This window comes from Arvicola amphibius, chromosome 9 (assembly GCF_903992535.2).
Source record: "Arvicola amphibius chromosome 9, mArvAmp1.2, whole genome shotgun sequence".
Lineage (NCBI taxonomy): Eukaryota > Metazoa > Chordata > Mammalia > Rodentia > Cricetidae > Arvicola > Arvicola amphibius.
The window spans coordinates 120,465,579-120,490,590 of NC_052055.2; the positions used below are offsets into that span (position 1 = coordinate 120,465,579).

At 46.3% G+C, this 25,012-nt stretch overlaps 1 protein-coding gene across 1 annotated transcript; it reads left to right on the forward strand.

Moving 5' to 3' along the window:
- The first annotated feature begins 51 nt into the window (after nt 1-51).
- Nucleotides 52-24,677, forward strand: Tmem217 (transmembrane protein 217). Its single transcript, XM_038341165.1, has 2 exons — nt 52-171; nt 24,097-24,677. Exon 2 carries the CDS (start codon nt 24,108-24,110, stop codon nt 24,675-24,677), a length of 570 nt encoding a protein of 189 aa, XP_038197093.1. The 5' UTR covers nt 52-171; nt 24,097-24,107.
- Nucleotides 24,678-25,012: the final 335 nt, after the last annotated feature.

Sequence of the window (25,012 nt, forward strand, 5' to 3'; positions counted from 1 at the left end):
GGCTGCGCAGGCCGGTGGACGGATGGACCAATGAGGATCTGGGATCCTGCGGGCCGCTGAAGCCCCGCGGCTACGTCAGGGGCTGGGCACACAGGTGGGCCGGGGAGGCGGGGCTTCGATGGGCAGGAAGGCGGAGCTGAAAGTTCCTACTCAGTGGAAGCAGAGAACCAGGTAAGGGAAGAAAGGGAGATGAGACTGCTTTTGATGGGCTGAGGTTCTGGGTGTCATTGGGGAGGAGGGGGCGGTAAGGAGATATCAGAACATTTATATATAGAAACCTTTAATCTACAAGTAAGACCTCCTGTGATAACTGTAGACCATTTTTGAACGGCTCCCAACTCAATGGTACCCAGGGCTGTTACTCCGCCTCGTTCCCTTATGATCCCAATTTCTTAGAAGATATCTTTGGCTGTAGCCCAGGGTGGGTAACTGTTGCCTGAGCAGCAGTTGGCTCCTCAGAACCTCTCTCTCCTCTGCTAACTGAACTCCGTGCTTCAAGTGATATAATCCCCTCTTGGGGTCTCGTCCTGGTTATGAGAACCCAGATACTGAGAAACCATGCTTATTAAATAGGACTTCTCCCTTCCAGTTCAGATTTCCAGGTAGTATGTCCGCTAAGGATGTCGGACGTCTCCATGGCACCGATGAGGAAGATGAAAGATGAACCCCTTCCCAATATCCTTAACTCCCCTTATTAATCAATTATAAATCTTCCTCTTATAGATTCATTTTTCAATATTATTTTGATGCAAAATGAAACTCAACCTTAGCGTATTGTCCATTTTGGCGCCATGCTAATGACTCCTCTTTTGGGATGTTTCTGTCCTAGGTGGGCTGGGGGGAAATGGAGGGAGGGTACTTCCTATTCCAAAGAAGTTTTTGTTTGGACAAGGGACTATGGACCTGTGCAGGTTGCCCACCCCATGCATCCCTCTACTAGAAACCACCCTATGGGTTCTAAATATTGAAAAGCTTTTATTTTTAATTACATTTATTTGTGCATGTGTACGTGTGTGTGTGTGTGTGTGTGTGTGTGTGTGTGTGTGTGTGGAGAAGGTCAAGTTGCAGAACTCAGTTCTCTCATTTTACCACTTAGGTCCAGGAAATCAAATTCAAGTCCTCAGGCTTGGCAGGAAGCCCCTTTAACCCCCTGAGCCAGCCATCTCGCTGGCCTAACATTTTGGAGAATTCAGACAGGGTTTCTCTGTGTAGGGTTTCATCTCTCTATGGAGCCTGTCCTGGAACTCACTCTGTAGACCAGGCTAGCCTTGAACTCACAGAGATCCTCCTGCCTCTGCCTCCGGAGTGCTAGGAGTGTGCCACCACCACCCGACCTTTTCTGTCATCTTTCCTGCCAGCACTGCACACTAACCCCTGAGAAAGTGGAGACAATTTCCTTGGGGTGTGGGGGGGATGGGGTAGAGGAATGGGGGAGTAGGGGAAGGGAACTGAACCGTCTTTGCCTCTCCTTCTAATAACCAACAAGAGCATGACTCCACCAAAGCTCACCTTGGGAAGCGGATTAGTTAATGAGGCTAATTTACAACGCGTGAGGGCTTAGCGTTAGGAGGTGGGTGACCCTAAACAGCCACTGGGAAGTCTGCACCAAGCATGGATGCTTGCTTCCCCACAGCCACCAGCATGGAGCCCTTTGCCAGCCTGTGTACTCTAGCCCCGCCCCAAACTTCAAAACCATGTTCAATTAGGTCAAAACTTTGTACAAATGACTGGGAGGATTATCTGGACCCCCAGGTCAGGGTCCCAGGGCCCTCCCCATCCCTCCCTTCCTTCTAAGAGGGGATGTCAGCTGCCATCTGTGATAATCTTTTGCAAGCAGGTAGTTTAAGTCCTGAAGATGGTGATTATTTGACTCTCAGGATAATGTTGTACAAGAGAAGACTATACTGAAGTCTTGTTGCAACTAATGCTATTGTCTTTATTTCTGTGATATTTTTGTCTTTATTTCTTGATATGTTTATGTAGACGGAGAGTGCTCTTTTGTTTTCCGGCCGCTCATACCCGGATAATCACACAGAATCTATATTAATTACAACACTGGCCAATGACTCTAGCGTATTCCTAGCGAGCTCTTACATATTAAATTAACCCATTTCTATTATTTTATATTTTACCATGAGGCTCATGGTTTGTTACCTCTTGCTTTCTTGGCAGCTCCATGGTGTCTGCCTCCTTCAGCAGCTATATTGCGCCTCCTTGACTCTACCTACTTTCTCTCTATATCTCTGTTCAGATTTCCCGCCTGACTTTACTCTGCTAAGCCATTGGCCAAAACAGCTTTCCAACCAATAAAAGCAACACATATACAGAAGGACATCGTGCATCATTTTTATATGTGTTTATTTTTATTTTATATATATGAGTATTATGCCTATATGAATGCCCTGGAACTGGAGTTGTAGACAGTGATGAGCCACCGTGTGGGTACTGGGTCTTCTGGAAAAGCAGCCAGTGCTCTTAAGGCTGCGCCGTCTCTCCAGGGTCCTTTGTGCTACATGAATTATTGCTGGCCTTGTCGACTTTAGAGGAGGTGACATCACGCTGTGAATAGTGCATGGCTGTAATTCTAGCGCTTGGTGGGGCCGGGGGCTGAGGAGAGAGAAGAGCTGCAAGCTCAAAGCCCGCATGGGCTAGGGCTTCATAGCAAGACCCCCTACTTAGAGGAAAAGGGGAGCTAAAGTCTGGTATGTGTGTGGCACATGTATGTCTGTGCATGTGTGTGAATGAGCATGCATGTGGGTGCACATGCGTGTGGAGGTCAAAGGTTGATGTCTATCACTTCACCTCGTATTTTGAGCCTGAGTCTCTCCCTGAAGTTCATTGATTGCCTAGAATGTCTGGCCAGACAGAGATCACCTGTCTCCATCCCCGCTAGTACTAGGGTTACAGACAGCGCAGGCTTACAAGGCAGGCACCTTAATGACTGAGCCATCTCTCCAGCCCCTTTGGTAACTTGAAGGATAATATTCTTGACTTCTAATTTTCTTTCCTTGGTGCTAGTTCAGAGTGTACTATCTTTTTGTTATTATTATTATTGATTTTTGATTTTGCAAGACAGGGTTTCTCTGTGTAGCTTTGGAGTCTGTCCTGGAACTCACTCTGTAGACCAGGCTGACCTCAAAGTCACAGAGATCCGCCTGCTTCTGCCTTCCGAGTGCTGGGATTAAAGGCGTGCACCACCACTGCCCAGCTCAGAGTGCACTATCTTAAAGCTAGCATCTAAACCATCTTCTCCTGCAGAAACCACTTTATGCGTGGCCCCTGTGGCAAGACAATGTCCACTTTGCAATTACTTATATGGTTTTAGAAATGTTCTGGAATGTGGTCCCTGCCTTGGTCGCTTTTCCCGTTGCTGTATAAAATACCTGACAAGGGCAACTGAAGGGAGAGAGGCTTACTCTTGGCCACAGCTCCAGTTACAGTCATCGTGGAGGGGTGAGGCCCAGGAGTAGACGGTTGAGGCAGCTGGTCACATGACAGCCACAGAAAGAGACGGATGCTTGTGTTCAGCTCCCATCCTCCTTCTTAGACAATCCAGTATCCCTGTCCTAGGGAATGGCTTCACCCATCAATAGAGTGGCTCTTCCTACCTTAATTAGCCTATCCCAGATAACCCTCACAGGAAGGCCCAGAGGCCTGTCTCACCTGCCCCCCCCCCCCAGCACCACTCAGGGTCTGTATCTCATCAAGTTGACAGTTGAGATCAGCCACCACACTCCCTGTTTTTATCATTATTGTTTTAAGGCAGGGTTTCAGGTATCCTGGGCTGGCTTTGAACTCCTTATCCTACTGCCTCTACCTCCTAAGTGCTGGGATGCAGGGCTATTACTAAGGTGCCTGTCTTGGATGCTCCCTGCGGACTTGACATTTTGCTGCCTGTAAAGGAAAGGATAACCTGCGTACCTAGAATCGCCTCAAAGAATTCCTTCTTTAAAACCATTTGTGAAATGTTAAATAACACTGATTCCCAAGGGGCATGTTTAGCATTGCTCAACTCCGAAATGCCTATTATCCCTGCTCTTTGTTCTCGCCACTTAATCCAGTTTTCTCTCCAGGATTTCCTCCCAAAGAAAAGCCACAGTCACCTGATGGTAATATTTGAAATAATATGTGATAGGGGAGCCAAGAATATTAAACTCTTTCTCCCCACCTCCACACAGTCACCCTAATCTAGATCAATTGCACCCCTTTTATTTTATGAGTTTCCACTATGTAGTCCTGGCCAGCCTGGAACTATACAGCCCAGGCTGGCCTCAGACTCTCAGAGATCTACTTTCCCCTGAGTGCTGGGATAAAAATGAGCACCACCACTCCCAGGCAATAATTTCTACTCAAGATTAGAGCCTGAACTTTGTGTATACCAGGCAAGCACTCTCCCAGGGCCTCCGTTGTACCCTATGGCAGACTTTTATTTTTCCTTGCTGCAACTTCGCTCCTTCGAATCCTGTTCTTCTCACAGAAGCCAAGGAGCCTTTTAAAATATAACTCACATTATGTCCCTCTGCTCATTGCCGGGGCTCCCATCACACTTGGCCCAGAGTGTAACTTCTGACCCAGACGTGATTGCACCTGCCTGGGAGGGAGGGGGCAAGAGGTAAGCTACACAGTGAGTTCAAGGGCAGCGTGGCAAACACGAGGCTCTGTGCATATGTGTGTCTGTCTGTCTGTCTATGTCTGTGTGTGCATATGTGTGTGTGTCTGTCTATGTCTGTGTGCATATGTGTGTGTGTGTGTCTGTGTCTGTGTATGCATATGTGTGTGTGTCTGTCTGTGTCTGTGTCTATGTGCATCTGTGTGTGTGTCTGTCTGTCTGTGTCTGTGTGTGTGTCTGTGTCTATTTGCATCTGTGTGTGTGTGTGTTTACGTGTTTCCTCTCACCAGGGAGGTCCTGGGAATCTAACACTTGGTGATAAGTACCTTTACCTGCAGAGCCATCTTGCCAGCCCCAAATCCATACTTCCTAAGGTCTCGGCCTCAGCAATGGCTCCACACATTCATCCCTCCCGCCTCATTTGACCCTTCCTTGCTCTCCTCTTCCAAGCACAGCATCGTCTTTTGTTGACTCTTGAACACTCTACCCCAAGACAAGGTATTTGCTGTAACTGTTTCCTCTCCTTGGAATTCTCTTTCCCCCACATCCTGCAGTTAACTTACTTCCTTATAGCTTTCGATAGCCCCAAGCTCCTTCATCTTGGTTGGCTCACTCTAAGCGCTCTTCTTGGGAGGTGGTTGCACCACCCTGCTTTCTAGCCAGTGCTCTTCCACGTGCTGAGGTATAGACTTGTCTGTGACCCATTGCCACCCCTGGAAATGTGAACTCCATTAAGCAGGGACTTGGTTTTGTAGCCTGCTGTGTGTCCAGCAGCTGTGGGTCACAGTTCAGGGGCTTCCTAAATGCTCACTGAGGGTAAGGATTGGAAGGAAGCATAAATAGTTGGTGTCTTTGGGTTCATGTTGTTTTGCACATTTTTCAAAAGACTTATTTTCCGTGCATGTGTGAGTACACACACACACACACACACGTGCACTGCATGCATGCCTGGTGCCCCTGGAGAACCAGAGTTCCATACAGGTAGTCACGAGCCACTGATGTGAATGCTGGAACTGAGCCTGGGTTCTCTGCAAGAGCAGCAGGTGCTCTCAACCATCCGGCCGTCTCTCCAGCCTGTTTTACACACTTTTTCGCTCGGGAACTGTTGTATCCTTACCCCAAGAAGGCTGTGCCTCCCTTACTGAAGACTGCAGAAGCTTGCACATCCTCTTGGCTGGAAAGGTCTTCATCTCATGAAGGCAGGGTCTTCTCAAAGTTCTTGCAGCTAGCTTCCGTAGAATGAAAGCGTACTGCAGATGGCAAGGGATGGCAGTTACCTGCCCAGCCAGGACATCGTCAGCCCTGTCTGTCATAGGCAGCTGAGTGCGGCCCCAGCAAGGTGGCTCCGTAGGTGACGAACAGCCAGCCCTTACTGCCGAGCCTGATCATCTGAGCTTGGTTCCCAAGACCCATCCAGCTCCCGAGAGTTGTCCTCCGACCCCCACTTGCATGCTGTGGCGTGAGTGCACCACCCTCCCCACGAAATAAATAAGTCAGTATTTTTTTAAGTTTAAAGGAGCATGGCTACTGGGGCTAGATCACCCTTACATCCTTACGCATTGACCAACCTGAGGTGAAAAATCAATGGTTTGAGGTTCCCAGGGGGTCCTAGAGCCCTTCTGATGGATGTCCTACACGGAAGGCACCATATATATTTTAACACATTTATTTATTTGAGCTGGGTCTGGTAATTCACACCTTTAATCTCTGCTCACGAGGCTGAGACAGGCAGATCTCTGTGAGTTTCAAACCATCTACATAGTGATGATCTACATATCATCACTACATAGTAAGATCTCATTTTTTTAAAAAAAGTATATTTATGTGTGTGTGTGGACACACTAAAACACGAGCTCATGTCACAGTGAAGTGTGGCGATCAGAGGACACCTGGGAGAGCTGGCTACCTTCCTCCACCCTGTAGGTCCTGAGTCAAACTCCGTGCCCGATGCAGCAGCCTGTGCCTTTCTCTGCTTGTCCATCTGACTGTCCCCACCTCACCAGTCTCTCTCTCTTCTTTCTTTTCTCTTTCTTTCTTCCTTCCTTCCTTCTTTCTTTCTTTCTTTCTTTCTTTCTTTCTTTCTTTCTTTCTTTCTACTATAGCTTACTCTCAGTGTAGCCTACCTGCAGGTAATTTCAGATAGGAGAGCCCACTGAAAGACAGCAATACAGAGAAAAGGCCTTTGGACTTCCAGAGAGATCGGAGGTGAACTTTAACCTCAAGGGAAGAGTGGTGTGGCAGGAAGAAGACAGTGTGACTAGAGCTGACAGAGGGGAAGCTTCCCAGTGCATTGCAGGACATTGAACCTGAGCCCTAACTATGCAGAACCCCGGCCTCTGTGAGAAAGCCGCAGGTTGGACTGGGATTTGGGGGCAGGAGGGTCCTCTGAAACATCCGTTTCCCCTAGGAAGAGCTAAGAAAGAGGGATTGGCTCCGAGAAAGTGGAGTAGCAAAGCAAGGTCTTCCGGAGTAGAGAGGGTGAGGGAACCTCTAGAACAGCGGGAGGGAAGAGAGGATCTGGCATTTTGTTGTCAGAAATTTATTCTGAAAAAGGAAGTTGGGGGGCAGTGGTGTTGCTTGGTGGCTAACTCGTGCAATCCCAGCACTCAGGAGGCAGAGGCAAGCAGATCTCTTGAATTCAAGACCAGCCTGGTCTACAGAGTGATTTTCAGGACAGTCCGGGCTACACAGAGAAACCCTGTCTTGAAGAAACAAAAAAAAGAAAAGAAAAAAGAAAGGGAGTTAGAGAGAGAGAGAGAGAGAGAGAGAGAGAGAGAGAGAGAGAGAGAGTGGGAGGGAGGGAGGGAGGGAGGGAGGGAGGGAGGGAGGGAGGGAGGGAGGGAGAGAGAGAGACAGACTCTGCACAATGGTCTTTCTTGGTAACTGTTAACAAATTGAGGGAAAAAGACAGGTGTGGTGGTGCACACCTGTAAACCCAGTGCCAGAGAGGTAGAAGGAGGAGAACAGGGGCTCAAGGTCAGCTTTGGCTACACAGGGATTCAAGGCCAGCCTGGGCTACACATGACCCTTCTTTAAAAAAAAAAAAAAGAGGAGGAAATAAAAACAAAATAAGGTTTAAACATGAGAAAGCAAGTACACAATTACAGTATGTGACTGGAGGTTTCTCTCCACCTGTCAGTTCCAGAATAACCACTCTGAGGCTTAATATTAATTACAAACTGTTTGGCCTATTAGCTCAGGCTTATTATTAACTAACTCTTAAAACTTAAATTAATCCATTTCTTTTATTCTGTATTTTATCACAAGGCTCGTGACTTGTTATCTCACATCTTGCTTCTCTGGCAGTGGCTGGCATCTCCCTGACTCCACCCTTTTCCTTCCTGTAGCTCTGTTTGGATTTCTCATCTGGCTTTATTCTGCCTAGCTATTGACCAAATCAGCTTCTTTATTAACCCATGCTAATAAAACATATTCACAGCACACAGAAGGGCATCTTACATCAACAATATGTGGTTTGTAACTTGAATCATATTATACAATTAAGGAATATAAACCTAGGGCTGGCAACATGGCTTAGTGGGTAAAGGTACTTGTGCCAAGCCAGATGGTGTGAGTTGGAGCCTCAGAACGTGTGTGGTAGAAGAAAAAAGCAACTCCTGAAAGCTGTCCTGTACATGCACATGCACACAAATATTTTTTTAAAAAATATTTATTTATTATGTACACAATATTCTGTCTGCGTACATGCCAGAAGAGGGCACCAGACCTCATTACAGATGGTCGTGAGCCACCATGTGGTTGCTGGGAATTGAACTAAGGACCTTTGGAAGATCAGGCAATGCTCTTAACCGCTGAGCCATCTCTCCAGCCCCCACACAAATTTTTTTTTAAGCTTTGTTTTAATCTTCTTATTTTATGAGTATTCCTGTTTTGCCTGCATGTATGTCTGGGCACCACTTGCATGCCTGTTGCCTGAGGAGGACCAGAAGAAAATCCTGGCAATGACCTGGATTCCATTCCCAGCCACTACAGGGCTGCTCCAACCTTCTGTAACTCCAGTTCCAGGGGATCCAGCTCCCTCTTCTGTCAGTAGGCAGGGCTGGAAGTCTTCTCTATGGAAGGCCAGAAAAGGGCTGTTCTGTAGTGAACTTGCCTTGCATGCTTGAGTGCCCGAGTTCAGTCCCCAGAACCCATGTAAATGTGCTGGGCTGGCACTCTTGTTCTCCCAGAATTCCAGAGTCAGAGTCGGTGTGGCCTAACTGATGAGTTCCAGGCCAAGGAAAGGAGACCGGTAGTACTTCCAAAGATGACACTCAAGGCAGTCCTCCAGCCTCCAATCGCCTGTGCTCACACACGAATGCATTAGTTCTTTTTTTCTTTCTTTTTTTCCTTTTTTTTTCTTTTTCTTTTCTTTTTTTTGTGTTGGTATTTTGCCATGGGCATCAGGTCTCCTGGAATAGGAATTACAGACAGTTGTGAGCTGCCATGTGGGTGCTGGAATTGAACCTGGGTCCTCTGGAAGAGCTTAACTGCTGAGCACTCTCTCCAGTCCCACATTAGCTCTTTAAAGGGACGAGTTGGCCTGGTGAGGCTGGCTCAGAGGATGAAGGTACTTACTGCCATTTTGACGGCTGGGGTTCAGTCCCTGAGAGCCACATGGTGGAAGCAGAGAACCCATTCCCTAGGGTGGCACTCTAACCTCCCAACACACAGACACACATAAGTAGTCTTTTAAGGGCCAGATTATGGCTGCTTTGGGCCTCTTCCGAGCCCGGCTGAACTGCCCCTGCAGCCTGGAAACCACTTAGCTTATTTGTAGGTAAAGTATCAAGGCTGTGCTCCAGTAAAGAATATTCACCGTAAGCGTTGAAACCGGAATTCTCTGACATTTTCACACATCACGAAATGTTCTCTCAGTTTCCCCAACAATTTTTAAATGTAGAAGCCATGTTTAGCTGACAGGCCTTACACAGCAGCTTCCGTGAGAACACAGCCTAAGATAAGAAGATTGCGGTGCCTCCCTGGCGGTGGCTCGCGCCCCTCCAATCTTGCCCTCCTCCCCTTCTGCACGGGAAGCCTCCATCCTGAATTAGCATCTACACACGTTGCAGACTACTACATATGTGTGTGTGCAGAAACAACACGTTTCTTGTGTTTTGAAACTTTATAAATAGCACCGCACTGTACATATGCTCCAGCACCTGGCCCCGTTCCCTCGACAGCCTGTTAATACACAGAGTTCAAGTTTACTCATGGCGACAGCGTATACGGCCGTGTGTAAAAATGCCTTCGCTTCGGTACCAATGGTTTTTCCTGTGGAAACCCCTTCATGGGCAAGTTTTGTTGTTTTCTTTGGCTTTGTTCTTTCTTTCAAAAAAAAAAAAAAGATTCAGTTTTATTTACGTGTATGCATATCTGTGTGTGTGTGTGTGTGTGTGTGTGTGTGTGTGTGTGTGTGTGCAGCAGAAGCCAGAGGAGGGCATCAGATAGATTTTCAGTGTGTGTGTGTGTGTGTGTGTGTGTGTGTGTGTGTGCAGCAGAAGCCAGAGGAGGGCATCAGATGGATTTTCAGGTAATCATGAGCTGCCTACAGGTGCTAGGAACCGATTTGGGGTTCTCTGGAAAAGCAGCAGCTACTTTAGGTGACTTGAGAGAAACATAAAGATTAGTCTGGGCCAGTGAGGTGGCTCGGCTTGTTGCTAAGGCTGGTGGTCAGATCAGATCCCCAGGAGCCCACATAGCACAAGGAGAGAACTGATTCCTGTAGGTTGTCCTCTGATGCCATATGGCACCTGGACACACACCACACACTAATAAATAATACCTAATTTTTAAATCTTAGAATATTAAGACAGTTCTTAATTTTTTAAATAAAAAAAGGGAATGAATGAATGAATGAATGAATGAATGAAAAGCTAGACACCAGAGGGTCTCTACCTCCCCTCTTGCACACACTGTGTCATCCTCCTCTTCTTCCTCCTCCCTTTCCTCACTAGCGCTCTGTTTGGGTTTTTAGCGGCCTACCATAAAAGCCCCTTTCCTACGCATAAAGAATCTCCCAGGCTCTGACATTGAGGGCAACAGACCCTATTCCTGCAGCCATAAGTACAAGTTACTTATTCATTTCTCCCCGGGGCTGGAGACGGAAGCTATGGTCCCCTGCATCTATGCTAGGTTAGCCCTTCCAGACGAGATCCGTGCCCAACTCCAGCCATTCCCTTCCCGTTCCTCCTTGGGAGCTAAGCGAGAGTCTAGCGCTGTTAATGAAATGCTTCTGCTCTAGATTTTGAGTCAGGAGGTTACAAGGCAGACAGAACCACAACAAACAAACAAACAAAAAGACTGTTCTGGTGAGGGAGGTGCAGCCCCCAGGATCTGGTGCCAAAGACTCTCAATGTAACTATAGAGTTACACGCTCCATGATGTGCTATCGACCAGCACCTTGGTCATCTGCAAGCATGACTGGCCTCCGTTCTTCCCTTGGAGGCCTTCCCTTTCTGGCTCCAGAATCCCCTTCACAATTGCTTTTGTCAGTGGGAATTTAGTAAACATTACACAAACACTGCATAAAAAGGCGCTTGTGTAATTGGGTTTACGCTCACCCTCGGCCATGAGAGCCTGTCTAGGCTAGCCTGCTCCACGATAAGAGGATGTGGAACTGGGCCAAGCTCCTATAAGCGAGCCCAGCTGAGGCCACGCTGGGTCAGCCAACAGACAGTTGAGCCTCAGATGTATGAATGAGCTCAACCAAAATCAACAGAGCTTCCTGGCCAACCGACAGTCCACCCCAGACACTCTGGTGAGTCCAGCTGCGCTCAGCCCAGCTCGGCCAGCCTCAGGCTGAGCACCACAGCTGTATGAACTAGACACCATCATTTTGATAGACTGCTGAGGCTTGCAGTTGACCATGTGACATGTGCTGGACCCCTTTTTAAAAGATGTTTTATTTTATTTATTGCCTTTTAGCATCTTATCTTTCCCCTTTTTATTGAAAATAGATTGTTTTCTCATATAATATATCCTGATTATGGTTTCCCCTCCTTTATACCTCTCAGTTCCTCCCCACCCTACTGCCCATCTGGATCCAATCCCTTTCTGTCTCTCCTCAGAAAACAAACAGGCTTCTAAGGGATAATCATAAAATATAATATGATAAAACCAAAAACTAAGCTAGGCGGTGGTGGCACATGCCTTTAATCCCAGCCGTTGGGAGGCAGAGGCAGGAGGATTTCTATGAGTTCAAGGCCAGCCTGGTCTGCAGAGCTAGATTCAGGACAGCCAGGGCCGTGACACAGAGAAACCCTGTCTCAAAAAAAAAAAAAAAAAAAAAAAAAAAAAAAAAAAGTGAAAACGAAAACTATTGGAATTAGACCAAACAAGCAGAAGGAAGAGAGTCCTAGAGAAAGCAGAAAGCAGCCCCACATGTTTCCCATGCTCGGGAAGTCCCTAAAACACTAAACTGGAAACTACAATGTACACACAGAGGACCTGGTGCGGACCTGCGAGGGCTGCCTCCGTCTCTGTGAGTTCGCAGGAGTTTTGATCACGTTGATTTTGAGGGCCTTGTCTTCTTAGTGTCCTCCATCCCCTCTGGCTCTTTCCATCCCCTCTTCCACAGGCTCCCTGAACCCTGAGGGGAGGGATTGGACGGAGACATCCCATTTAGGGCTCAGTGCTCCCAGATCTCTCATCCTCTGCATAATGTCTGGCTTTGGGGTCTCTATTTGTTCCCGTCTGCTGTAGGAGGAAGCTTCTCTGATGATGGCTGATCGAGGCACCGGTCTATGAGCACAGCAAAATGTCACTACGAGTCATTTTAGTGCTATATTTTTTTTCTTTTTACACCAGTATTACTTGGTTTTACCCTAGGTCCCTGGACTGACTCTCTCTGGTCTCAGGTTTTGGTCACCCAAAGCAGTGTTTGGTGTGGGTTCCATGGAGTGGGCCTTAAGTCAAGTCAGATATTGGGTGGTTACTCCCGCAAGCTCTGTTCCTCTATTGCACTAGCCTATCCTGCAGGCAGGACACCGTAGCCAATCCAAGGTTCATGGCTGGATTGGTGTTTTTTTCTCTTTTGGTAGCATGCAGAGTGTCTTCCTGCACCAGAGACACTAGAATGCAGGGATGAAGACTCCATGTGGGCACCAGCTCGACTTAGCTTTGTCCAATGAGCTGTGCAGGTGTCTTCACCAATGAGGGCTCACCATCAGTTTGTGGAGAGGAGCCTGTCGTCTTGGCAACAGCCTGGGTTGTTTGGGGGTTACCATGGGACCCCTTTGACCAGCAATTCAATTAGATATTACCTAATCCTGGGACTGGAGATTTTGTTTGGTGACAAGAGATGACTGGTTGGGATTCTGTCTTCCACATTGGTTATCAATTTCAGTTAGATTACCTTCATGTGTGTCTCTATTTTAGGGAGCTTCTACTGTATTGGGTTTCCGTACTAGCCCTCAATTGGTCCTTAACTTTACCTGTCTCTCCCTGTATTCTCTCTCTTGTCCCCACTTGGTCCTTCTGTCCTAGTTCCCCATCCATCCATTACTATCTAGTCTACTTCCCTTTCCTAATGAGCTCCATTTGCCTCCCCAACCCCAGGCCTTTACTTTGTATCTGCACTCTGTGTTTCTATGAATTGTAGCTTGGTAATCATGGACTTAGTAGCTAATATCCACATATAAGTAAATATATACCATATTTCTCTTTGTGGTTTTAGGATACCTCACTCATGATTTTTTTCTAATTTCATGCTTTCACCTGTGAATTTCATTTTTTAACAGCTGAGTAATACTCCATTGTGTAAATGTATCATATTTTCTTTATCCATTCTTCTACTGGGGGATATCTAGGTTGTTTCCAATTTCTGGCTTTTAGAAATAGAGCAGCAATAAACTTGGTTGAATAAATATCTCTGTGGTAAGATGAAGGCCTTTGGGCATATGTCCAAGAGTGGTATAGCTAGATCTTGAGATAGGTCAGTTCCCATCTTTCTGAGAGACCACCACACCGATTTCCATAGTGGTGGTTTGCATCTCAACCAACAATGAACGAGTGTTCCCCTTACTCCACATCCTCACCAGCCTGAGCTGTCTTTTGTGTTATTGATCTTAGCCATTCTGACTCACATAAGAAGAAATCTCAAAGCAGTTTTGATTTACATTCCCTAATGACTAAGGCTTGAGCAGTTCTTTGTTTCTCAGCTAACCATTTTGAGTTTCCCCTTTTGAGAGTTCTCTGTTTAGATATGTACCCCATCTTTTGATTGAGCTGTTTTTTGAGATCTAGTTTTTTTTTTTTTTTTTTTTTTTTTTTTTTTAGTGCTTTGTATATCAGATGTGTGGTTGGTAAAAATTCTTTTCCCATTCTGTAGGCTGCCACTTTGCCCAAATGATGGTGTCCTTCGCCTTGCAGAAGCTTCTCAGTTTCATGATGTCCCACTTATTAATTTTTGTCTCAGTGCCTGCACTAAGGATGTTCTGTTCAGAAAGTCTTTTCCTGTGCTACTGAGTCCAAGGCTAATTCCTTACTTTCTCTTCTATCAGGCTCAGTGTAGCTGGTTTTGTGTTGAGGTCTTTGATCTATTTGGAGTTTTTTGCAGGGTGGTAACTGTGGCTCTGTTGGGATTACTTTACATGCACCCATCCACTTTGACCAGCACCATTCGCTGAAGATGCTGTCTATCTTAGGGCTTTTATTGCTGCAATGAAACACCATAACCAAAAAACAAGTTGGGGAGGACGGGGTTTATTTGGCTTACATTTTCACATTGCTGTTCATTGTAACTGGAGGTTTCTCTCCTGCCTGCCAGTTCCCAAATAAACACTCAGAGGCTTATGTTAATTATAAATGTTTAGCAGTCATTTTCCTATGAGTCCTGCATATCCAGTATACAGAATACAGTCAGGAAGTCCAGGCAAGAGCAGTTTCTTGCCCAAATGGCTATCCTTGCCACATTGGATGCAAACTCCATGAGAAGCTACTTCGATGCCCACCATCCTCTTGAAGTAATTGGTGTTGCCAGGAGAAGATGTGTCTCACTGTCAAGAAAAGTCTACGTTCTTAAAACATTTTTTAAAAAATATTATTTATTTATTTATTTATTTATTTATTTATTTATTTATTTATTGGTGTCTTGACTGCATGTATGTCTTGTGAGGGTGTCGGATCCCTTAGAACTGAAGTTATAGACAGTTGTGAGCTGTCTTATGGGTGCTAAGAATTGAACCCAGGTCCTCTGGAAGAACAGCCAGTGCTCTTATCCACCAAACCATCTGTCCAGTCTCCTTAAAACATTTTAAATACCATATTCTTTGAAGTGCTTGAAGATTACCTATCTATTTGAAATATTTCTCTGCATATCTAGAAAATATACCTAACGTGACTGTAAGTTTGACTATTATAGATGACTATTAGTAATTCTTAACTATACAATACATTTTAAATGATCTGCATAAACATAATACATTAAACAAGAGTAGAAATATACATATAGCATAAAAATGACCTTAAATTTGTATCAGTATACACAAATCCTTTAAACAAGAATAGAAACATATATACAGTGTAACACAATTAACTTTAAATGTGTATCATTATACCAAAGTCCATGTCAATGCAAAATGTCTGAGATTAATAGTTGTCTTTTTATCCTATATTCCCCCTAAATATAACAAACATTCATAACCTACCAAATAACCAAAGACCATCCATAACCCCCAAAACTTGTGGGAATGTGGACATAGTTTTTCTCCTCCAAACTACTTCCTCCTGGGTGTGGGAAAAGTGTCTTTGGAGTCCCTGATAGCATTTTGGGATAATGACCAAGTATTGGGAGGAGCAGTGGTGACCTTTGTTGATAGAGATCACCTGTCAAATTTTAGATCTCCCTTGATCAAACCTAGTCCATCTTAAACCTGGAACAAATCCATAGCCTCTTGTTCTCTTGTTTCCTGTGGAAACAAAAGCAAAAACGCTTCTTAAAAGCAGGGCAGCTTAGCCGGGCGGTGGTGGCTCACGCCTTTAATCCCAGCACTCGGGAGGCAGAGGCAGGCGGATCTCTGTGAGTTCGAGACCAGCCTGGTCTACAAGAGCTAGTTCCAGGACAGGCTCTAAAAAAAGCTGCAGAGAAACCCTGACTCAAAAAACCAAAAGAAAAAAAAAAAAGCAGGGCAGCTTTTAAGTTCCATTTTACAAATATATTTTTGACCTATGTTTTAAAACATAAAGTTCATAGCAGACAGAGGGGCATCCCCCATAAGTTCATCACTGAAGGAAGTCAGGACAGGGGCTCAGACTGACAGGATCCTGGAGGCAGGAGCTGATGCAGAAGCCACGGAGGATGCTGCTTACTGACTTGTTCATCATGGTTTGTTCAGCCTGCTTTCTTATAGAACCCAGGACCACCAGCCCAGGGATGGTACCCCCCACAGTGGGCTGGACCCTCCCCCATCGATCACTAATTGAGAAAATGCCTTAGAGCTGGATCTCATGAAGGCATTTCCTCAACTGAGGCTCCTTCCTCTGATGACTTTAGCTTGTGTCAAGTTGACATAAAACCAACCAGTACACTGTCATGTTTCCTGTGTGATTCTGGGTTCTTTATGAAGAATTGGGTGTCCATAAGGGTGTGGATTTATCTCTTGGTCTTCAATTTGATTCTATTGGTCAACATGTCTGTTTTTGTGCCAATATCATGCGGTTTTATTACTATAGGTCTGTAGTACAATTTTAAATCGAGGATGGTGATACCTCCTGCAGTTCTTTTATTATTCAGTATTGTTTTAGCTATCCTGGGGCTTTGTGTGTGTGTGTGTTTCTTTATGAAACTGAAAACTGTCCTTTCAAGGTCTGTGAAGAATTGTGTTGGAATTTGACAGGGCTTGCATTGAGTGTATAGATTGCTTTTGGTAGGAAGGCCATTTTTCCTATATTAATCCTACCAATCCATGAGTGTGGGAGATCTTCTTTCCAAAGCCACACATCCTATTCCCTGTCAAGTATTGCCACTCCCTAATGATCAAGAATTCAAATATATGAGCTGAAATGGGCCATTTCTCTTCAAACCCGACAGAAATCAATGAGGAATGTTTATTGTTTCCTGTTATTCTGTTGTGGTAGCATGCATGTGCGTGTATGTGTGCCTCTGTGTGTACATGTGTGTGCATGCACGTCTCTGTGCATGCATGTATATGCACGTGTGTACATGTATGTGTGTGCCTGTGTGTATGCATGCATGTGTACCTGTGTGTGCACACACATGCACGCACAGATGTGTGCATGTGCGTACCCTCATGCACTTCCTCTCTTTTGATTTACTGATCTGAAGTCATTTATTCCTTGTGTCTTCATGACTGTAGTGAACCTCTTTAGGTTGGAACTTTCCTTCTAGTTCCTTCTATAGAACTTGATTTGTAGATAGATATTGCTTAATTCTGGTTTTATCATGGAATGTCTTATGTTCTCCGTCTATTGTGGTTGAAAGTTTCGTTGGGTAAAGTAGTCTGGGCTGGCATCTGTGATCTCTTAGAGTCTGCAGCACATTTATCTAGACCCTTCTGGCTTTTTGAGTCTCTGTTGTAAAGTCTCCATTAAGAAGTTGGGCATAGATCCTGGTGTGGTGGCGCACGCCTTTAATCCTAGCACTCGGGAGGCAGAGGCAGGCGCATCTCTGGGAGTTTGAGGACAAGGTTGGTGTAATTCTATAGGTCCGCCTTTTTATATGTTATTGGATTTTTTTTCCCTTGCAGCTCTTCATGTTCTTTCTTTGTTCTGTGCACTGAGTGTTTTGATTATTATGTGCTGAGGGAACTTTCTTTTCTGGTCTGGTCCAGTCTATTTATGATCTGTGCCTTTGACCTGGGTTTCTTCTCCTCCTCTATTCCTATTATTCTTAGATTTGTTCCTTTCATAGTGTCTCAGATTTCCTGGATTCTTTGTGCCTGGATTTTTTTTTTAGATTTAACATTTTTTGACTGAGGTATCTATTTTATTTTTAATTATGTAAAAATGCACATATGCAGGTGTACAAGTACCCTCAGAGTCCAGAAGGGACGTCAGATCTCCTAGAGCTCGAGTTACAAGTGTTTGTGAACTGCCTTCATGAGTTCTGAGAACTGAACTGAGGTCCTCGGCAAGAGCTGTATGTAAGCCCGCTTAACCTCAGAGCCATCTCTCCATTACCAGATACGGTAGACGTTAGAATGCTCGTAGGCAGAGTGCTAGAAGCAGATTTATCCTTTCAGTTAGGAGTGTGGCTTCGAAATAGCATGATTTGAACGTGGTAGGAAACACCATTTAATCCTTTCCTGTGGGAATTTAAAATGGACTAGGGCTCTGCTCCGTGACACCCTCAGGGGTCTCCATCCCTTCTCTGTTGCTCTGTCAGGTAGAAACTGTGGTCTTCAAAGGCTCACTTGGTCCTGGTGGCTCCCCAGCACATGCTCATTTGCGCCATCTGGAGGAGGAGGAGGAGGAACGGGCCGGTTACCTTAGTTTCTCCCTCTTTGTTTTTTCTTACAAACTGATAGCCTACAGCCAGGCACAGTGGCCCCTGCCTGCAACTCCAGCAGGAGGTGGAAGCAGAGGGATCAGGAGTTCAAAGTCATAATTGGATTCATGGTAAGCCCAGGCTACCCGAGGTATCAAGCACCAAGCAAGATGGCTGAAGGTCTGTGTTCGATTCCTGGGATCCCCATAGAGGTGGCAGGGGAGAGCCTACTCCACAGGTTGTCCCTCTTCCCTCCTCCAATGCACCTTGACATGCTCACACAGACACCGGTAGCACACACATGCACACAAAATGAACAGAATGGCATTGTTCGAACTTTGGTAGCATAGCCAGCAGTTGTGTGGGAGACTTGGAAATATAAACCCAATTCTGGCCAACTGTGTAGATATGTAAAGACCATGTCTGTGGAAGGGGCAGTCGCCACAGTAGTGAAGGGCCTGCCTTCCGTCACAGACCTCCACTTTTAAGGAAAATGAGTCATAAAGGGAACAAAATCCGTACGCTTTGTCAAGAGGGCTCCTTGCTGGTGGAACAACGCAGCTGGGCTCTTTAGTGTTGGCTCGAGTATTTATGGCAGGTATGGATTTCCGCAGCTCAGGCTGCTGGAGTTCAGGGAGTGGGTAACTTCCTGTGGAAAAAGTGAACAGGAAGGAGAGCTTCTGGTGCACTCCTGATTGGAATGCCAAGGAGGGGCAAGTTGACAGCCAGGGGCCACAGAAAGGGGGCTAACCTGGGACCCTGACCCCGCTGGAGATCTGGAAAACCTGGAGGGGAAGAGCCAAGTGGAGAAAAGATATTTGCAAAGGAAAAGCTTACACACGAGGGGAGGAACCTGGAGCCACCCCTGGGGTGATGAATGGGGGCTGACCTTGAGAAGCTATGGGCAGCAGCAGCATTTATCCTCTGTGTCTGCTCACTCCCTGTGGGGAGTGGTTCTCCTGCTTGTCAGCTGGTTCTCCGCCAAAGCACCACAGGCAAGTTCTCTTGTGCGTTGGAGAGCATCGCCATTCCTCCACTGCAGGCTTAAAGGACTTTTGTTTTGGAAAATCTGGACTCTCGAAGGGAGAGATTTAGATCTGTGGGTGAGCAGGAGTGTTGCCTGTAAGAGCGAGAGGAGAGAGACATTGTCTGGCTTCCCTGCAGTAACTGGGATATCTCTCCTGCTGGGAAAATGGAGACGTGGCATGTTGTATTCCCCGAAGAGTGTATCCTCCCCCCACATGCTGAGGTGGATGCTGGCTGCATGGCTGGGAAGTAAGCTCAGCCTTCAGTGGGTCTCTAAGAAGTGCAACCGCTGTGCTGGAGAGAAGGCTTCATGTCAGCATACTTGCTGCTCACAACTGTCTGTAACTCCAGTTCCTCCAGCGCCAACTGATGCCCTCTTCTGGCTTCTATGAGCACTGCATGCACATGGTACACATACATGAATGCAGGCAAACACTCATACACAGAAAATGAAAGAAAAAAGACATGCCTGCTTCTCTGCTGGCATCAGTAGTTACTCTCATGGAAAGCCTGCTGCCATGGCACGAGGAGACTCTGGCAGCCCTTAATCCAGAAATTGGATCTTAATCCAGAGCTGAGGTCTCTGACCAGTACCCAGCCAAGAACTACCAGTCGCCAGGTGAGTGAGACACCTCTCTTCCAAGGACAGCCTTCAACTGGCAGCTGCCCCAGGCCTTTATATGACCCTAGGAGGGTCCCTGAGGCATAGCAGCTAAGACACTTTGGCTTCCTGCCTCAGAAACCCAAGATATCTAAGAGTGGGACCATCCCAGATGTCCAGCTGATGGATGGGTAAAGATGATGTGGCACATCCACACTGTGGAACTCATTCTGCTGTGATGTAATATGAGATCATGGCATCTGTAGGGAAATGGATGAAACTGGAAATTATTATATGAAGTGAAATAAACCAGGCTCAAAGAGACAAATCGGGCATGTTTTCTCTTGTACGTGGAGCCTAGATTTTAATTCTGTGTGTGTATGAGAGACAGAGAGAAGCAGATCACGAAACTAGGAAGTAGACACTGAGGGACCAAGGCAGCTTATAAAAGAAAGCATTTAATTAGAGACTTACAGTGTCAGAGGGTGAATCCATGACCACCAAGGCAGGAAGCAGAGCATCAGGCAGGCATGGAGCAGTAACTGAGAGCTTACATCTTATCCACAGCAGCAGTCAGAAAGAGAGAGAAAGACAAGGCCTGGCTTTGAAACCTCAAAGCCCACCCCCATAGCACACAGCTTGTCCAACAAGGCCACACCTCCTAATCCTTCCCAAACAGTTCCACCAGCTGAGGACCAAGCATCCGGATACATAATCCTGGGGCATTCTCATTCAAACCACTACACCTTTGTAAATGCAACGACCTGAGCTCAGTCCTTAAAACCCACATTTAAAAAAAAAAAAAGCCAGACATGCTTGTAGTCTAAGCATGGAGAGGGCAGATCCCTGGATCCCTGCAGCTCACTGGCCGGCCAACCTACTTAGTGAATTCCAGTGAGAGAGCCTAACTTTAAAAATAAGATTTTAAGCCGGGTGGTGGTGGCGCACGCCTTTAATCCCAGCACTCGGGAGGCAGAGGCAGACGGATCTCTGTGAGTTCGAGGCCAGCCTGGTCTACAAGAGCTAGTTCCAGGACAGGCTCCAAAGCCACAGAGAAACTCTGTCTCGAAAAACCAAAAAAAAAAAAAAAAAAAAGATTTTAAACCGGTCAGTGGTGGTGCACGCCTTTAATGCCAGCACTCAGGAGGCAGAGGCAGGCGGATCTCTGAGTCTGAGGCCATCCTGGTCTACAGAGTGAGTTCCAGGCTGCAAGAGCTACATAGAGAAACCCTATCTTGAGAGAGAGAGAGAGAGAGAGAGAGAGAGAGAGAGAGAGAATTTTTAAAAATAGCTTACAAATGTTTGCCCTCCTGGTGTATAACATTTAAGGTAATTCCTTAGAGCATAATAGCTATAGGTCAGTTAATATAGATACAGCATTTAAAGGGGGAAATAGCCAAACATGTCTCAAGGTGGACCAGCAAGATGGTTCAGCAAGCACAGAGCTTACCATGCAAGCCTTGGGCCTGAATTTGATCCCCAGAACTCACTTAAAAGGAGAGAGAAAACCCATTCTCAAAGTCATTCTTTGATCTCCATGTACATGCTGTGGTAGGAGTGCTCTCTCGCTCTCTCTCTCTCTCTCTCTCTCTCTCTCTCTCTCACACACACACACACACACACAGAGAGAGAGAGAGAGAGAGAGAGATACACTTGAGCATAAAGAGATGATAGGTAGGTAGGTAGATATATGGATGGATAGATGGATAGATAGATAGATAGATAGATAGATAGATACTTTTTAAAATTCAGTCTTAGGTCAGATATAATGCCACATGCTTTTAATCCCAGCACTTGGAGCCAGGAGGATTTCTGTGAATTCAAGGCCAGCCTGATCTATATAGTGAGTTCCAGGACATCAGAGCTTTACAGTGAGACCCTGTCTCAAAAATAAATAAATAAAATGCAGTCTTAGACCAACCTTGATAGCACACACCTTAACCCCAGCACTCAGGAAGCAGAGGCAGGAGCTGTGAGCTCCAGTCAGCACAGTCTTCATAGGGATCTGATGCCCTTCTCTGGATTCCATGGGCACTACACACACATACACACACATACACATACACAACATACACACATATACACATACACATACACACATACATACATACACATACACACATACACATGTACACACACATACATACACATACACACACATACACACACATTAAAATAAGTCTTGAAAAAGAGAAAATAAAATGTAAGTATCGTACCGCCCACATCCTCTTCCATTATCAGAAAGAAAACGTCTTGGCAGAGTGCCCAGCCCGTTTCCACGTGTGTCTCATCTCCTAGGCCTGTGCCCGTGGGTGGCCTTACTTCAAGACAATGTTTGGGAAGACAAATACTGTTCCTGGATCTGGGCTTCTTGCCATCCTGAACACAACCAGACTTTCTCAGCAAAGGAGGAACTGGGCAGGGAAAGGGACACTAACTAGCGTCTCTGCGCGAAGCTCAACAAACGTAGTTAAGGCACAGAGTGAGCAGGAGCTGCCCCTGGGCATGAAGACGGAAGAACACGGAGCAGCTTGGTGCTCCCCAGGCACAAACCCCTTCCGAGTCTTCCCAATGTATTTGCCCATTCAGTCCTCAAGGCAGTCTCACAAGGTTGTCTACAAATGGGTCTTTTAAAATCTTCTCATATCTTTATTCATTTTGTGTGCACGTGTGTGCACATGCATGCCACGGCAGTCTCATGGAAACCATCAGAGGACAATTTCCCAGACTCAGTTCTCTCCTTCCACCCTGTGGGTCCTGGGGATCAGACGACGATTCAGCCAAAGTTCATTTGACAACTATTTAACATCCTCCTTGTGGGACTCTGTGACAGTTTATTCCTGCCTTTACATTTTTATTAATTATTATCATGGTGTATAGTGGGAGGCATCTGTGCTGTGGCATGTGCGTGGAGGTCAGAGAACAACTTTGTGGGGTGATTTCCCTTCTCACGCCTTTATGTAGTCCGGGATCAAATTCAGGTCGTTGGGCTTGGCAGCAAGCGCCTCATCTCACCCTATTCTTTTCATTTTTAATTAATTTATTTAATTTTATGTACATTGGTGTCTTGCCTACACATATGTCTGTCTGAAGATGTCGGAGGCCCTGTATATGGAGTTACAGGCAGTTGTGAGCTGCCATGTGGGTAGTGAAAATTAACCCAGGTCCTCTAGAACAGTTAACCCACTGGGCCATTTCTCCAGCCCTGAACCATTCCTTATTGAAGTGACTCCTGCATGTTTTTTTCTTATTTTTTGAGACAGGTTTCCCCATAGCCCAAACTGTTCTTTAAGTCACTATACCACCAAGGATGACCTTGAACTCCTGAGTGCTGGGTTTACAGCTGTATGTGCACCATGGTTCTATACAGTGCTGGGGATGGAACCCTAGATTTCATGTGTGCAAGGCCAACACTGTGTTGTCTGAGCCAGGCCCCCAGCTCTGCTGCTGTACTTTTATTGATTTCTGTTGTCTAGTTACCAACAGTTCACACTGTCATGCCGTTTTTTCTAATAGTACTCTATGTGGCTCTAGCAGTTTCATTGGCTCTGTGAGCTCTTTTCTACAAAATTTGAGTGTGTGTGTGTGTGTGTGTGTGCGCGCGCGCACTGTCAGTTATTAATATCAGGTACTCAGGGAGAAACAGATTAATAAAGACTTTGACGTAGCGGGACTTGGTACACACAGAGCCCTTAGGATCAGCAAGGAGGAAGTAAGGGAAAGGCAGGGCATATCAATTTACTGTGAACGTTTCCTTGCTGTGATGGCTTTTGTTTCTTTGGACAACTTGGCAAACATGGGTTTGGATCATGAGCAGCTGACAGAGCCTCCCCCACAGGAGAATGGAGGATTCCTCCCCCTGTCTGTGGCCCAGCATGCGGAGCTAGCTTCTGAAGAGCAGAATGCTAGGGTGGTCACTGTGGAACTTCTGAAGCTAGGCTAAGATGTGATAAAACATCCAGCTTGGCTTGGCTTGCTCTTCCAGAGCATTCCGAGGAGCCAGTTTTCGGGCTGCGGAGAGGCATCCTCTCCTCTATGGCTTTGAAAGGAGGTTTCTCACTGAACTAAAAACCCTGTCTTGCTTAGGCAGGCCAGCCAGAGAACTGCAGGATCTATCTGCCGGTCTCCACCCCCTCCCCATCCCTCCCACACACCCAAGGGTCTGAATCACAGAAATGGGCCGACACAGGGGTTTTACAATGGGCCACCCTGAACTCAGGTCTTCAGGTCTTCCGCAAGCCCAGGAGCCATCAGCCTTCCTCCCCACCCTCATCTTTTCTCAGCCAAAGCCGCTATTTCCCATTTCCTTTCCTCTCTCTGTTTCCAAGGTGGGGGATGGAGACAGAGGTGGAGAGCCTGGTACCTCGAGCTCGGACAGGCACTGAGCTCCCGCGGGGTCGCTTGTCTCCACAGGAGGTGCTGGCATGAGGCAGCAGAACTGGTATGGGCTGTCGGCAAAGATGGGCACAGTGCTGTCAGGGGTCTTTTCCATCATGGCCACCCACATGCACCTCATCTTCGAAAAGAAGCACATTGGGAACGACAACTGCACCAGTAACCTCCAGAGTCCAGGTATCCATGTTGTGAGATACTTCTTCATCTGCTGGAGCTTCAGAATCATCCTCTTCCTCTCCCTCGTCACCATGGCAGTCAGCTGCTTCCTCCTGTACTCCGTGTACGCCCAGATTTATGGGGGTCTCATGAGCTATACCATCTGGATCTTCACCTATGAGTCCCTCAACCTGGTGGTCCAAATCCTCACCAATGAGTTCTGTGTAACCCTGGTCAGAGCCATGCGCTGGTTCGGCTGGGTGTCCCGGGCGTCCCTACACAGCTTCTGTCTGTACTTTGTCGTTACCCACGCCCAAATCATCTACCAGAGCAAAAAACAGGGCAACATACTCTCCTACCATAGGCGCATCTCTTTGGGAACTGGAGACACTCCACGGCGGAAATCCAAGATTCTAAATTTTATCTACCACCAGAATGAGTAAAGGTGGCCATTTTTCAACCCTGGAGGCTCTCAGGGTAGCCCCAGTCTCCCCAGATCACCTTTTGGGGGGGAAAGGAGAGTTTCTTTTGCTATGCTATATCTTCTTTAGCCTCAACCCCTAGCTAGCGATGTCTCCTGTTATAGTTCAAATAAGTAAAAATAAACAAACAAATAAATAAATAAAAAGAGAAAAACCATTCTTTGGTTTCTGTCTTGAGTTTCACCCCCAACACACATAGTTTGTCAGAAAGTGGTCACAGGGGTTGGAGCAATGGCTCTGCAGTGAAAAGCACTGGCTGCTCTTCCAGAGGACCTGGGTTTGGTTCCAGAACCCAC

What these genes read in the sequence shown, in the direction of transcription:
- Tmem217 (XM_038341165.1), top strand. Translation starts at nt 24,108, where the DNA reads ATGAGGCAGCAGAACTGGTATGGGCTGTCGGCAAAGATGGGCACAGTG.